Genomic DNA, 15,527 nt, shown 5'->3' on the forward strand with positions numbered 1-15,527 from the left:
ACTAAAGAGAAGATTTAACGTTTTGAAAACAAAAGCATTTTGAAACACTTCAGCATGATTGTCACGCAGTAAAAAATACGTGTTATAACATAGGTGGACAACATGTAATTAATAAAAACAGATAAAAAATATTGTATTAACATGTGTTATAATATAGTGTTACGAGTTAATAACACCAGGTGGCATTGGATCAAAAGATTCCTCGGTGATATTTTACATATTTATATGGGCAAGCTCAAGGGCTGAGAGAGAGTTACAATGCAAAGCCTCTCAAGTTACTTACTTTAGAGTGAAACATATCTATTCTAAAATAAATGCACGAAGATAGAATGATTAGTAGTATTCTATAATTGATTTCTAATTGAACATCCACCACCCATATTTTCTAGATCTTTCAACGTTCAAAGCAAAGTGGAGAAAATAATGTCCAAACCAACTTGGTACTTTTTATATCATGCGATACTCTGTACATATCCATTTTGCACTTCATTGTCTCTAAGGGAAGGTGTTGGCCATCAATTATGGTCACAATGTTAGCTCATTGCTGTAGCAAAAGTCTTGAGCTCAATTTTGTGGGCTTGTTCCAATAGTCTTAATGTTCAATCTTTTAATGGCGTAACTGGTGTTGGCAAAACATGGACCAGAATTATTATTGAGTATATTTTTTGGCAATACTCAAAGAAAGAATTCAAATTTGAGGCTCATTTCAACGTTGGAAAAGACTGGTTGGTGTACAGTAATGTGGTCTAGGACCATCTCCAATCGTGATTCAAAGGGCTTCTTTTAATACGAAAAGTGAAAATGTTGTCCCCAGCAAGCGGGCTACCAGTTGGTCTCTCTTTCTAAATTTTTATTAAAATGTTCAATATACTATAACTAATAAAGTATTAGTGTATGAAGTGCCAATAGAGATGGAAAAAATATAGCAAGGGCTACACATTCAAAATGATATTTGAAGCGCAAAAATGTAGACTGAGATTTTCTACTATACTCTGGTATGTCTTATGCGCCAAGATTTTTTACTGTAGATCGTTGATTGATCAACAATCTAATGATCAAGATCTAACAGCTAAAATTCAGTGTATATTAAACACTGGAGCATACAACTGTGCACCAAATAACCGGAAAAGGTCACAATCAAAAGCCATCCCATAAACAAGGAGTTGTTGAATCAGAATCTGATAGGCAAACATTTCTTCCGGTCACAGTTCAGATGAATAACAGTTAACCTAATCACGATACAAACCTCGAGTAATGAAGAATTTCAAGAAGTAAATCTCCTGATCATGTTTCAACAAGTCACAGTTACATATAGACTTTGAGCAGGCAAACCCAGCAGATACATAAACAAGAATTTGTGGCCACAAGGAATCAATCTGTTCAAGTACATGATCAAATCAGTTTCTCCCCAACGTCAAGAAGAGTAATCCTAGCTAGACTAAGCGTTCTCTTTGGCAGAATTTTTTGATTCAAACTACAGATACTTCTCCAATCAACCAAACTATATTATGCCCCAGTTTGGGCAATTCAATGCAACTTTCAAAATTATTAGTTCCCTCAAGGAGACCATCACGAATCTGATTTTCGTTCAACTGAAACTTCTTTCAGACTCTCAGTGGTTGATTTTACAGGTAAGGGTAAGTCTACCAGCATGTTCGGAGGGGCAAAGTACATGTGTAGTGACATCATACAGATAATAATGCCCAAGAAAAGCTGCAACAACAGAATGGATGAGAACCAAAGTTTATTAATAACCTAATTTGTAGTTTCCAGAGAGAGAAAGAGAGAGAAGGAGAGGAAGTGCAGATCTGTGCATGGATGGAACATACCTGTAATGTGGGCTTGAAAGTGAAAAGGTATACTGACAAAACCATTGTCAGCAGCATTGCCATTGAGGTGGAATACACCTGAAAGAAGCAAATAAATGAACAGAGTAAGTTGAAGGGCGAAAGACAAACTCGGGTCAGCAGTCAGTTGTATTTGATAAGAATGTATGCAAAGAATCTACAACAGGGAAAAAAGGAAATTACTTGATTGATGCTAAACCCTATATTTGATCTTTCCACACAGATTGCTTACCACTAGTATAATACATGTTGCATCCATCTAAAATGATAACAACACTTAATACAAGAGAACACCGGAAATTAGCTCAGCAGTTCCAATAATTACCTTCACTATGTTGTCAGCATACTTCATCAACCATGAAACAAGCAAGCCAGTAGATCCAAGATTTAGCACGACCAACCAAGTTGTAAGACTATATCCATTGAAAAGGCGTTGCCACCAAGGTCCATTCTCAAATCCACCCCTGAAATCATCGAAGAGAAGCCGTGCTATGTTGAAAATCACACCAAACCTGTAAAAGGATTGCCATTAGACCAATCTAGTGTGTACCCTCAGAGGAACAGACAATATTTTCTTTCCACAACTCTAAATGGACAATTAATCATGCAGTAAATAAAACTCATGTACATATCTCAAACAAAAGAAATGTTATTTGCTAATCACAAGACAAGACAATGCAATGAGTTCACAAATGATGCTACTTTTTCTATATCACAATCCTAAAAGGTGCATAAAGAGGCCTGACTTGTAGTTGTAATATATAACAAGGTCCATGAAAAAAAATTCTTACTGAACTAAATTTTTTTTGAGAAGAACTGAACTAAATGGAAAATGCACCCCTGAGCTTTCAGATAGTAAGAAGTCATAATATACTATATCATAGTTGAAATTAATCAAAGAAAGCAAGGCATGATGTGGAGAAAAGATACCTACGTATACAATTGTACATTCTGCCAGTACAAACTATCATTGTTCTTCTTCATGAGGAACTCTGTGTAAACACCTGCTAATGCTGACATACAAGCAGATAGAATGCCAAGCATATATCCTTGGATTGGTGCTGAGAACAAAGAATCACATGACGCTTCTCCACAACCTTTAACCTACCAGATTAATTAAAAGTATATCAACAAATAAGAAATCATTCGTCCTAATGGACAAAATTTATCAACTTTAGAGTGTAATAAAATTGCATCATTCAAGAAATTCCTGAATCGAAGAATTTTTGTCAGCCAATAGAAAACAAGAACTTATGTTACGCATACTCTTCTCAACTAATTCCAATTTAATCTTAGGAGGTCAGAAAAATATCATATTCTGGATTCTGTCAAGAACCTAATAGAAAGTTGAGATGATTGTAGACAACAATATCTTTTTAACATGCTCCATCAACAACAGGTTACCCTGCAAACATCTGTGAAACAGTTCTGAAAACGAATAGTCAACAAAAGAAAACCCAACTTGAAAACCAAAAAGACACCTGGCTTGTGGTTGTTCCAACAGCTAATAAAACAATTGCTATCCATTGAATATTTGACAACTTCTTTCTCAGGAATAGCCTGAAGTATCAGACAATACAGAAAAATCAATCAATTAATGACAAAGATATAACTGGGCAGAGAAAAATTCCAAATAGAAATATAAAAAAATTGAAAACCATTCAGATTATGTCACCCCGAAAACTAATAAAGTAGGCACCTGAACAATATTCCAGTAGTAACAATCTTCAGGTTACCCAATATCTGATATGTGGACGTATCCACATAAACAAGAGTGGCAAACTGAACATTGTTATGAATTAGATATATGACTGAAGGAATAGGATACAAGCGCACACTCTTCCAATCTGTAGTCATTCGTACTGAGGGTGATATGCGACACTCTCTCCAAAGAAGTAAACAGGAAACTATAAGCTGTATTTTAAAGAACCACAATGAAACATATCAGTACAACTAGAAAAGGCATCAAATATTGGAGGAAAGGAAATGAGTCATTTTGTAGTGGAATACTATCTCTAATTTGATGGCTTTAAGAGGAAAATCATTGACTTTACAAGCTAAATGATGCAATAAATGAAGATAGGTATGGTGAAGTACCTTGAATACTTCAGCAAGAAACGGAACAGTTGCATAGTCATACTTATATTTGCCATTGCTTTGAGAAAGAGTTGTCAAGATTCCCTGACATTATTTAAATTATAAACGAATGAATGCTCATTTCTTACAGATTGAAAAATGGGGTAAATGTTTGGAACAAATTGATCCAAAACCAGCAGTTAAACCACAAACCCCCTACGGAGTTTCATAAAACATACAAATCATTAAGTGCTAAAGTGTTATTTGATCCCCAACCATGAGTTCTACAAAATTACATGCGAGAACATCCACCATAAGATCTCAAGAAACAACTCATATCTGGTACAAGCTTCGAGCATTACATTTTCACGTAAACTAGTCAATGATCAGATACGAAGAGCAAAATATTTCCTTTCGCATTATTTTGTTCGAGAAATGTAGCGCCCACAGTTGTACTTTCACAGCTCAGATATTAGCCACAGTTTTGAGATATAGTTCCATCAGCAGCTCTTTCAGTAAACATAAGCAAGCAAAGCCACACACTTTAAACAATTTAAAGCCTCTTTCATTCATCTTTCAGTTGGAAATCGAAATCGATGTGCCATTGCCACACTGGTACTCAAAATTACACATTTCAAATATTGGGTAACACATAATTACACAAACAGAAAGCTGCATATTAAATCAATATTAAACAAAAACTCAAAAATAATTATTTCGGGGAGAATTAAATTAACGCTACACTGAATCGATTTGAGCTGATTTGAGCTGAGCTGCCCAAAATATCGAAACTGGGTCCGAAATCCAAACATTGCAGAACTCAGATTCAGATATTAAGAGACAACAGAGATCCAGAAAACAGTGAAACGCAAAAGGGTAGTAACAAAACGACCAGAAATCGCAGGGTCTTAATGTTTGCTGACCTGAGAGCTGGTGAGGACGGTAAGCAGCGCGGCAACGAAGTACCACTGCATCGTCTTCTTCCAGGCAACCCGCGGTTGCGCGCGTAAAGTTTGGGGCTTCGCTAAGAATATGTACGCGCTGATTCGGGCATTGGATTGTGTGGGCAAGAGCTTTTTGGCCTGTTTAGTGAGTTGGATTTCTGAGGTTTTTTTTTTTTTTTTTTTTTTTATCAAAGATTTCTTAGATTGATGTTAGGCTAGAAATCGGCACACATGCTTTCAACTAAATATATATTTTTATTTTACTACGGCTTAACATTAATGAGCACCGATAACAACTAAACAAAAAAGAGACAAATAAAAAAAGAAAAACTAATGAAAAAGGCTTGAAAACTTTGAATTTTAATGATAATGACAAAATAAAGGGTAAAATGAATAGTACCAGGATTGACTTTTTAGTGTAAAAATGTGGTTTTTCATTAAAGTGAACAGTACCGGGTGCTTTTCGTTAAAGTTCCCTTATTTATTTATAAAATTTGTGTTATGCCGTAATTATTAAATTGTTCACGTATTTTTTTATTTTTGTTCAGTTTTGATAAGAGGGTTAGAGTGATAATTTGCTAAAGTTTTGTTTGACAAATAGAGTTTTATTAATGTATAGTTTAGATTAAGAAACAGACGGAATTTGAACACGTGTAGTGCAAGAACAACATTCCTATCCCCCAGTGCAGTAGAGAACCACTTGCTTTGAGTGAGTTCAAATGTTTAACGGTTTATCATGGTTTGCCTAATTATTTAGGAAAATATATATTAGATTTTGGGGGATCAGATTATGTAAAGATTATCGTATTTTGTAAATAAGATGTTAATGACTAAATTATTATTAACGTTTTTATTTTTATTGAGCATAATATTATTAAAAAAAATATTTTCTATTTTAGAAAATTTTAAGAAGATTTGTTAAATTATACATACTTAATACACATTATGATTATGTACGATAAAGAGTAATAAGAAACCAAATTTCTAAACCAAATGTTATGAACGTTGGTATTGAATTATTACTTAAATATTAATTAACGCGTTTATTTTTTAGAACTTTAACGAAAAGCTATCAGTTCATTTTAACGAAAAATCATATTTTTACACTAAAAAGTCAATCTTGGTACTATTCATTTTCTCATTTATTTTGTTATTACCGTTAAAACTTAAAATTTTCAAATTTTTTTCATTAATTTTTATTTTAATTTTTTAGTAATGATACATCATTTAATTTAAAATTTTAATTTATTCTACCATAAAAATAGTCTCACGCGGTTATTGAAGAAAGGAATGACTAGCTAAAGCAATTTCCGCATCTTTTGATTGGACCGTTATTTAATTCTCTCTTCCTTTTGATTTGGTCTTCGACTCTCTCTCTCTCTCTCTCTCTCTCTTCTCGAAAGTCCTAAAACCACCATAAACACCGGCACCACACCACCACGACCACCTATCCTGAAAACCCCCGATTTCCCCAAAATCCAAAACCCTAAAATTGGATCAGAAGCATCCATCCGCCTCTTCTACTCTTTGCAATTTTAGACGAGTCCATCCTCCCTCTTCAAGTTCGAACTCAAATTTAAGGTAACATCACTATATGAGGTCAACTTTCATTTTTTGGAATTAGGGTTTTGCTTAATTTCAATATCTTTGAGGGGTTTTGAACCCACAGGGTTTTTATTTCAGTTAAAGGGTCAATTGCAATTTCATTCTCGGGTTGCAGTTAGGGTTTTGAAGGGTTTCAGTTTAAATTTTGGCTTCTATTTTATTAGTTTGATTCTAATTTCTCTAAATTTGTGTAACGTAGGAAGGGTTTATTTTGTTGGAGAAGGAGTTCACCATTGAATTGGGGGATGTTGGTTGCTTTTGCTGAATCTGCAGGTTAAAATCTCAACCTTTTTCTTTCTGTTAATGTATTGGTTGCTTGCTGTGAATGTAAATTGAACTTGAACTAACAAAACTAAAGAAACGTAATTTATTAGATTTCCACACTAACAAAATTACTTTTACTTTTTTAATATATGAAGCAGATAAGGTTATGAAATAAAAATTGAGAGAAATTTGAGGTATATTGTATATTTCAAAATTTAGAATCAGAAAAATAGAAAATTTTTATGAGGTGAACATGGTGAGAGAAGGAAAACATAAAGAAGTTAAAGGGGCAGTTAGCGATTTGAAGGAAAGTTTGTACATCTATTGAGTCCTCATTTGGTGACAACCAAAAAAAAAAAAAAAAGAGGGGGTGCCCCCTCGAGCGTTAGCTCCCTCCAACATTGTTGGTGGTTGGCTATCTTCTCTGTGTAATCAGATCAAGAATTCTTAGCCAAGGCAGTGATGTCAAAGGGCCTTACCATAGATGGCTTAGAACCAATAGGTTTTTCCATTCTATACTAAACTAGTGTTCTCCTCTAGTCAATACCAATCGAGTACAGTCAGTAACTTGACTTTTACAAAAATACTTATTCTAACTATAATTTGTGTTAAGATCATAAAAGTAATCACAGTAAAGTTTTTCATCAAAATATGGCGGGAATGAGCATTTCATTGATATAGATTAAAAAATAGAAGCACTGGTTCTTAGGAGCCTGTGGTTAGATAGGGGTCCTTGCCTAATGTTATAGGGGAGGGCACTATTGTCCCCTGCAACCTTTTTTAAACAATCTTTGAAACAATAGGACTGACTTGGTCATTGCCTTCTACAAATAAAACCAAAAAATACACAAGTTGGTTTAGCATTCGATGTCAAACATAGGTTAACCAAATTGGACCCAAACACAAAATAATCGCAATGAAACATGGGCATTTACTAATGCAAATCAGTTTATAGAAAGCTATCATGAATACACACTAGTTTCATTTCCCTTAGGTTAGTTACTGTAATTTTTGAATTTCTTTTTTTTTATGGGGGAATTTATACTTAGGAATTCTAACGTTTCTGCTGATGATTGATTTGTTTTTTACTTTCAACTTTCAAGTAGGATATTAGATATAATAATAGATAGGGAATTAGTATTTGTTTAAGTTTATTTTGGAGGGGATTACTTGACCTTCAATTTTTAGCATGCAGGTTGCCAAAAGAGAATTGGATTGTTCTGCTGTTTCTAACATGCAACACTGAGGTATCTGGTCTGTTCACCAAAAAAGTATTTAGCCAATCACGTGTATTTCTGTTGGCCTGGTTGAAGTGAGATTCAAGGAGCTGGGAAGTGGTTTGAGCTTCAATTTCAAGCTTTGGCTGCAGTTTCAAAGTATCAGAATGGTTTGACATTGTGGGACATTGTCAAAAGTTAAATTGGTAGCTGGTGTGAGTATCTGTGAGTTTCTTCAAAATGGATAACTCTGCAAACATGCATAATGATCATTTGGGTGTGAACAAAATGGGGAAAAATATAAGGAAGAGTCCCTTGCACCAACCCAAATTTGGTAATAATGACGCAAGGCAACAACCTCAGCCTCAGGTATACAACATAAGCAAGAATGATTTCAGGAACATGGTTCAGCAGCTTACTGGTTCTCCATCACAGGAACCTTTGCCTAGACCTCCCCAGAATCCGCCAAAGCCCCAAAGTATGCGGTTGCAGAGAATTCGACCTCCCCCGTTAACGCCTATCAACAATAGACCCTTAAACCCACCTCCAGCTCCTCTTCCTGCAGGCCAACCACTGGTTCCCTACAATAACTTTGTTAGGCCTCCTCAGGTTGGACATCCATCACCTACACCAATGCCGCCATTTCCACCTGGAGATTCAATGTGGCAAAATACAGCTGAGTCTCCAATCTCAGCATATATGCGGTACCTTCAAAGTTCGATGTTAGATCCAACTCCAAGGGGAAACCAACCTCAGCCTCAACCACAAGTTTCAGATCAGATGCAGTCTCAGCCACCATCAACCGGTTTACTTCCTAACCCATCCATATCTGCTCACCCACCCCCGAGAATGAACGGCCCTGGGCCACATGCAACTAATCTACAGCACCCACAGATGATGGGTCCTCCCCTCTTACCCTCACCAACTTCACAGTTTTTGTTGCCATCCCCAACGGGTTACATGAACTTGTTGTCACCACGGTCACCTTATCCATTGCTTTCACCTGGGATACAGTTTCCTCCACCATGGACCCCCAATTTTCAGTTTTCTCCCATGGGCCAATCAGGGCTATTAGGTCCAGGGCCTCAACCCCCACCTTCTCCCGGCATTTTGTTTCCAATATCTCCTTCGGGGTTTTTCCCCATTTCAAGTCCAAGATGGAGGGGTCATTAAGAGTTGGCACAACACTGTTAAGCATGTGAGTTGCATACTTTCCCCTGAGCTATTTCTTTATGTGGACTGATCGACTACTTCTAGGAGCTTCTTCTGTGAAAAATATATTGTATACTGGTAGTTTAAGTGGGCTCTTTAGGCTACCTGTAGTGTTTATTTCTCGCTTCTGTATTTTTTTCATTGACATCGTCTCTGCAAGCTTTTCGAATCTTGAATCTGTATCATCAGCTGATGTCTTTTCTTGTAATTTTGTAATATTTTGATTAAATTGTAGTCTGTTGTTAATTCCTCCTCAGTTAACCGGCATGTGGAAGGAATTTCGGTTTAGCGATTATAGTTTTGTTGTACCTTGATACGTTCAATGAATAATTATCTTGCTTGATCAGCTCATAATTTTCCTTTCTTAGTTATTCATTGCTGTTCTGCTTTTAGATTATATCCTTTAACGGTGTGTCGCGACGAATTAATTGTCATGTCCAGAAAAATTCATTAATCCTGAGGTTTAATGAATTGCAGAATTGACTCTCTTTACGAAAGATATATGATGTAATTTCTGTGTGTTTCACGAATGTTGTTTGCACGAACTTTCACTTTGTTCAAGTATTGTACGTAGTTGTAAAAATGATGCTTGTCTAGACTCTTGGGAAGAAAGGTTGCAGGTTGGATGATGTAGGTTATGACACTAAATATAGTTTACTAATTATAAAACGTTTCATTAGTCGAATGTATCAACAGAATTATTTGATTATTTGTGTGTTTTCAGCTGCATGCCAACTTGGTATTGCTTGTGTGTCATTTGCTTTGCGATTTATTTGTTCGCCATTCCATGACTTTTTTATGACCAACCACCGTATTGTTTTCGACTTTTGCATTTTATCACCTGCACTGCACGTCAAGCGTGTGGCCTTAGGTCTCATTTCTATTACAAGTCCCACAATGTAGTCTTATTTACGGATTCCGTTTATCAATTTTTCGATGTGAAATTCTTGTATTCTTTTCAATATGGTGTTACGTTGATCAGCAGAAAATAAACGCCGTTACACGTAGCTTGTCCTACTACATGTTATGTTGGAAAACAACTGAAAAAAGCTATTAAGCACATCTTAAATCTTAATTAATGCATTTCCGGTGATAATTAAATATACTAAGTAATTGCCCTCTCTCCTCTGCAGCAGCTTTGAATTGTTCAAACGTGTGTTTCCATTCGTTAACAACCGTTAGTGGTCTACGTGGCATATCCCCCATTGACTTAGACCACCTAGATTATGCCATTAGGGTGCGTTTGGTACGTGGGACGGGACGGGACGGAACGGGACGAGGTGTTCCGTCCCGCGTTTGGTGCGCCAAAAATGGGTGGAACGGGCTGTTCCACGGGACAGATTTTGGGTGTTTTTGCGTTCCACCTCCCCCCCTGGAACGGGTTTGTTCCACGTCTGTGGAACACAATGTTTTACCATTTTAAGACAAATATACCCCATGTCTTTTTCAAAAATTACACCTTCGTTCCGTCCCGTCCCGTTCCGTCCCGTCCCGTCCCGTCCCGTCCCGTCTGCGTACCAAACGCACCCTTAAGGGATACTTATTGGTTTAGTGTTTGTCGTTTATGAATAACCAAAAGGCATTTGGGTTTATGAAATTTGAAATTTATCGAAGTGATCATTAAGTTTGTCTACCATTAATCATTTAATTAATTTTTTTTAAATTTGTTAAATAGGGACCACAATGAAAAAAAAATGCCTTTCATTTAATAAACAAAAGACTAAAATGATTTGACAAAAATTAAAGGTATTTTTATCATTTTATCCCTATTTAATAAAGATTGTCATAGAAGTATCAAAATAATTGATGATGAACAAAATTGATTTTAATATTCTTAGAAACTAAAATAATGAGTTATGTTAATTTCGAATATCATTTTGGTTAAAAATCCTTATTAAAAAATCTAATTATATTATCTTTTTCCAACAAAAAAAATATTGTCAAATCCTATATTTTATGTATAATATAATATTACCGTCAAAATCAAGGAATTAATATAATCCAAGTTTATTGCTGTCACCTGCCACATCCAAGCTAATTTCACATAAAACATTCGGCTTGAAACAAAATTGACATAATTTAATTTGTTTGAATTGAAAGCTTTAGAACATATGGAACAACGGTAACATCGTGATGTGGAAAAAAAAAGATGGATGGAAATTTAACCAAGATATTAAGATATGTGTATTTGATATATCAACGATTTTTTACATTAAATTACAGATAGAATATTCGAACATGAATATTAGGAATTGGGAATCGAAGTAGGAACTTTGGGCGCAAGCTCTTTGCGAATTCATTTCTAGTTGTATTAGAACTTGTATTCATTCACCAATAAAGTTCAAAATTACTATTTTTCAATTTTTCGTGTTTGAGTTAACTCAGAACGGGCATTCAATTTTTAACACTCAAATATATCGCTTCTCGAGCCCCTATTGTAAATTTATGGCTCATGTATCTCATCACAAATTGAAGAGGAATACCTTATTTAGTTTACTCATACAGAAAACACCTCATCACAGCTCATTGTTCAAACTCGAAGCCCTAAATAACACCTTGGAGTCTTTTGACTGGGCAGTCAGTCCTACGCCCACCTCAGAACGACGTCGGACCATTCTCCCGCTAAAACAAGCGAGTACAGAGTCGCAGACCGAGAAGGTAAACAGCATAATAAGAACGTTGTCTTCCTTGTCCTTAAGGAACTCGAAAAACGCGGGAGACAATATAAATAGAGTCCCAGAGAAAACGGACCCAAACGCCTCCCTTCTGCCCCTCAACACTTTCCATTTTCCTTTTAATTTTCCCCCAAAAGCTGCAGTCTGTTTTTTAATTTTTGTTAATTTTTTTTCGTTCGAGAGAAAAAATAAAATTAAAAAACAGATTGCAGCTTTTTCTTTTTCCATTTTTTTTTTGGTTCGTTCTGTTCTTCTTCCTCTTGTGTCGTCAGGTGTTTCAGTTTTTTTTATTCGAAAAATTAATAAATAAAAAATCGTTTCGGAAGGTGACAAACGGCTGCCTCGGAAAATCCGTCACTTGTTTTTGTTTCTGTTCGTCAAACGTTGTTTCATCATTTTTCTGGTTCTGATTCGGTTTCTGTCCAATGACCACCATACCGCCTTATCAGGAGGCGGTTCAGATAAATGCTTGACCGTAACTTGGGTGGGAATTCCGACCCGACACCGGATACCAGAAACAGCAACTGAAACGGTCTGTAATTTTTCTCCTTATTGTTGTCTGGTTTCTTTTCAGTTTCCTTAATCTTTTGATTTGATTCCAATTGATGTCAGGTTGATCAGATTTTTGGGTCAGGGTCAGGATTCGACGTGGATTGGCTCATTTGGATATTTCTGCATCCAATAAAAGAGAAATTAAAGTTTGAATTTTGGCTCAGGGTACGTAGTTATTGGTTAATTTGATGAAAACCCTTTAATTAATTTCAATTTTCTTAATTTATTTTCTTAATTAATCTCAAATTAGATGAAACAATTTTGTATTTTTGGGTTTTGATGTATGGTTGTAAAGTTGTAATCTTGATGATCAAATGTAATTAAAACCTTTGTTTTCGTTTCGTGTGTTTGTTTTTGGTTGTATTGGCAGAGGATCTTGAGAATTTGATCGGAGTTTGGTTGCTTGATTTCTGTCCGGATTGCTGTCTGTATCGGGAAGTTTTTCGCTGTGTGAGCCGGAATGGAACAATTCCGGCATATTGGAGAGGTTTTGGGAAGTATGAAGGCTCTGATGATGTTGAGAGATGAGATTCTGATCAATCAATGCCAGTGCTGTTTGTTGCATGATGTGTTCACGTTGGCGTTTGACACGATCGGAGAGGAGATCCAGTTGAACCTAAAACTCGAAGAGAAGAAGACGAAATGGAAAGCCCTCGAGCAGCCTCTGAGGGAGCTGCACAGGGTTTTCAAGGAAGGGGAGCTTTATATGCGGCATTGCATGGATGTGAAAAACTGGTGGGGCAAAACAATCCTCCTCCATCAGAACAAGGACTGCGTCGAATTTCACATCCACAACTTGTTCTGCCACTATGCAGCCGTGATTGAGGCGATTGAGAATGCTGGAGAGATTGCGGGGCTCGATCAGGAGGAGATGCACAAGAAGAGGGTTCTGCTCACGAGGAAGTATGACAGGGAGTGGAATGACCCCAAACTTTTCCAATGGAGATTTGGGAAGCAGTATTTGGTCCCGAAGTTGATTTGCAACAGGTTGGAGAGTGCTTGGAGGGAAGATAGATGGCGGCTTGTTGAAGCTCTTAAGGTGAAAAAGATTTCAGGATCCTTTGGTTCAACGAGGAATGAGCAGCAGCTTGGAGACTTGCTGCTCAAGAAACTGAGTGGGTCGGAAACCTTAAATGGGAAGCTCTTTCCGAGCTCAATCTTATTGGGATCAGCGGATTACCATGTTAGGCGGCGGTTAGGAGGGGGAACGCAGTACAAGGAGATCCAGTGGTTGGGCCAGAACTTTGCCATGAGACACTTCTTTGGGGATATTGAACCTTTGAATTCGGAGATTTCAACTCTTCTCACACTTTCCCACCCCAATGTGCTGCAGTACCTTTCCGGGTTTTATGACGAGGAAAAGAAGGAATGCTTTCTTGTTATGGAGTTGATGAACAAGGATCTGCGCTGCTACATGAAGGAAAACTGTGGCGCAAGAAGGCAGGTTTTGTTTTCACTCCCGGTAGTGGTTGATATCATGCTTCAGATTGCAAGAGGCATGGAATATCTCCACTCTAGGAAGATCTACCATGGGGAGTTGAACCCTTTGAATGTCTTTCTTAAGGCAAGGAGCTGCACAGAAGGCTATTTTCATGTAAAAGTCTCAGGTTTTGGTTTATCATGCGTGCGCAAACCTACTTATCGAAAATCACAGCAGCAGAACGAAATCAACCCTTTGATTTGGTGTGCCCCGGAAGTCCTAGCTGAGCAAGAGCAACCAGGAAACAAAGGTCGTTCCAAATACACGGAGAAAGCAGACGTATACAGCTTCGCGATGCTTTGCTTTGAGCTCTTGACTGGGAAAGTTCCTTTCGAAGATTCACATCTTCAAGGGGACAAGATGAGTAACACTATAAGAGCAGGAGGGAGGCCTCTCTTCCCATACCCTTCACCAAAATACCTTGTCAATTTAACCAAGAGATGCTGGCACAGTGACCCGTCTCAGCGCCTGAGCTTCTCATCCATCTGTCGCGTTTTGCGCTACATAAAGAAGTTCCTTACTCTGAACCCCGACGATGATCAGCCTATACTGCAATCCCCTCCTACGGATTACTGCGAGATAGAGTCATGGTTCCTGAAGAATAGTTCAGCTGCCGGGTACGCTGATTTATCCTCAATATCGCAACTTCCATTCCAAATGTTCTCTTACCGGCTTGGGGAGAAGGAGAAGACTAGCCCTGGCATCATGAGAATCAGGAGTCTGGATTCCATAAGTGATACAACATCCGCAAATTTCAAGCAAGAATCTCCGAATGGCAACGTTGACACTATGTCCATTGCAGAAGATCCATTCGTACCACTAAGCGAAACAAGGTCCGTCTGTTTTGATGTGAGGTCCTCTTATGATCTAAGGTCAGTTTGTTCAGAGGCTCCAATGAAGAGAACTCTCACTGCGAAGAAACGTCAAGAGGCGATGGCTAGAAAAGCCTCAGGTCAGCCAATAATTCCACCTCAATTCATTTCTGTACTCGTAAGAAATACCGATCAGCAGATTACCTTAAGCCCTAGGGCTTCTGCACTTTCACCATTAACAATCTTTGACTGGAAAAATGTTGTTCAGGTTACACACGGACATCAAAAACACCAACAACACCAAGACTCTCAACGCCAAGGCTTCCGTCGCCAAGATTTCCATCCCCAAAACTTCCGCCACCAAAACTCGCTTCACCGAAACTTCCACCAGCAAAGCTTTCGGTTCCAGCAAAACCATGTCTACGCGGTATGAAGACAAACCAAAGCCCTCCACTGCCGAGTCCTATGAGCACAAAGAGTAGTGCGAGCGGAAGCAGGCACAGAACGGGCGGACACGTCTCGGATTCGGAGATACATTAGGCGTCTTTTGGTTCACATCACATATTTGACACCAGAAACTTTGCTGGCGTCGAATAGAGTTTAGCAAACTGTAAAAAAAAAAAAATAACACGATATATTTCAATCAAGTACACATCAGTTTTTGTTCCCCTCCATTTAACAAAAATTCTAGTTCCTTTTTAGAAGCAGTGACTCCTTGTCTCTCTTTATCTGTAAAATTTAAATTTCTTACCGTCATAGGTATATGAACATAATTCCACGTATCGTCTTTCATGCACCCTGTGTTTCTTTTTCATTTAAAAAAAATGTCATTTAGTATTACGG

General features: G+C 37.4%; 3 protein-coding genes across 4 annotated transcripts; 2 read left to right on the forward strand and 1 right to left on the reverse strand.

Moving 5' to 3' along the window:
* Nucleotides 1-1,252: 1,252 nt before the first annotated feature.
* On the reverse strand, nucleotides 1,253-5,083 carry LOC126627119 (CMP-sialic acid transporter 1-like). Its single transcript, XM_050296545.1, has 8 exons — nucleotides 4,847-5,083; nucleotides 3,945-4,028; nucleotides 3,547-3,761; nucleotides 3,329-3,407; nucleotides 2,782-2,951; nucleotides 2,173-2,359; nucleotides 1,830-1,907; nucleotides 1,253-1,713 (listed from the first exon to the last, which is right to left on the reverse strand). The coding sequence occupies exons 1-8, from the start codon at nucleotides 4,895-4,897 to the stop codon at nucleotides 1,570-1,572; spliced, it is 1,008 nt and encodes a 335-aa protein (XP_050152502.1). The 5' UTR covers nucleotides 4,898-5,083; the 3' UTR covers nucleotides 1,253-1,569.
* A 1,104-nt stretch (nucleotides 5,084-6,187) lies between these two features.
* LOC126626910 (protein HAIKU1-like) lies at nucleotides 6,188-9,519 on the forward strand. The gene is made up of 3 exons (XM_050296310.1): nucleotides 6,188-6,448; nucleotides 6,672-6,745; nucleotides 7,932-9,519. The coding sequence occupies exon 3, from the start codon at nucleotides 8,194-8,196 to the stop codon at nucleotides 9,124-9,126; it is 933 nt and encodes a 310-aa protein (XP_050152267.1). The 5' UTR covers nucleotides 6,188-6,448; nucleotides 6,672-6,745; nucleotides 7,932-8,193; the 3' UTR covers nucleotides 9,127-9,519.
* A 2,389-nt stretch (nucleotides 9,520-11,908) lies between these two features.
* LOC126625953 (uncharacterized) lies at nucleotides 11,909-15,480 on the forward strand. Of its 2 annotated transcripts, none has more exons than XM_050295078.1 (4): nucleotides 11,909-12,372; nucleotides 12,462-12,557; nucleotides 12,763-14,824; nucleotides 14,953-15,480. In XM_050295078.1, exons 3-4 carry the CDS (start codon nucleotides 12,853-12,855, stop codon nucleotides 15,222-15,224), a joined length of 2,244 nt encoding a protein of 747 aa, XP_050151035.1. In that variant the 5' UTR covers nucleotides 11,909-12,372; nucleotides 12,462-12,557; nucleotides 12,763-12,852; the 3' UTR covers nucleotides 15,225-15,480. The 2 variants fall into 2 exon arrangements, with proteins under 2 accessions (XP_050151035.1, XP_050151036.1); XM_050295079.1 differs by having other exon boundaries at nucleotides 12,475-12,557.
* The last annotated feature ends 47 nt before the right edge of the window (nucleotides 15,481-15,527 follow it).

Source organism: Malus sylvestris, chromosome 6 (assembly GCF_916048215.2).
Source record: "Malus sylvestris chromosome 6, drMalSylv7.2, whole genome shotgun sequence".
NCBI lineage: Eukaryota > Viridiplantae > Streptophyta > Magnoliopsida > Rosales > Rosaceae > Malus > Malus sylvestris.

Coding starts and splice junctions, on each gene's coding strand:
- LOC126626910 (XM_050296310.1), top strand. CDS start 8,194: ATGGATAACTCTGCAAACATGCATAATGATCATTTGGGTGTGAACAAA.
- LOC126625953 (XM_050295078.1), top strand. CDS start 12,853: ATGGAACAATTCCGGCATATTGGAGAGGTTTTGGGAAGTATGAAGGCT. Junction 14,825..14,952: donor GATGGCTAGAAAAGCCTCAG/GTCAGCCAATAA, acceptor AATGTTGTTCAG/GTTACACACGGACATCAAAA.
- LOC126627119 (XM_050296545.1), bottom strand. CDS start 4,897: ATGCAGTGGTACTTCGTTGCCGCGCTGCTTACCGTCCTCACCAGCTCT. Junction 4,029..4,846: donor CCGTCCTCACCAGCTCTCAG/GTCAGCAAACAT, acceptor AAATAATGTCAG/GGAATCTTGACAACTCTTTC. Junction 1,908..2,172: donor ATGCTGACAACATAGTGAAG/GTAATTATTGGA, acceptor TGCTTCTTTCAG/GTGTATTCCACCTCAATGGC.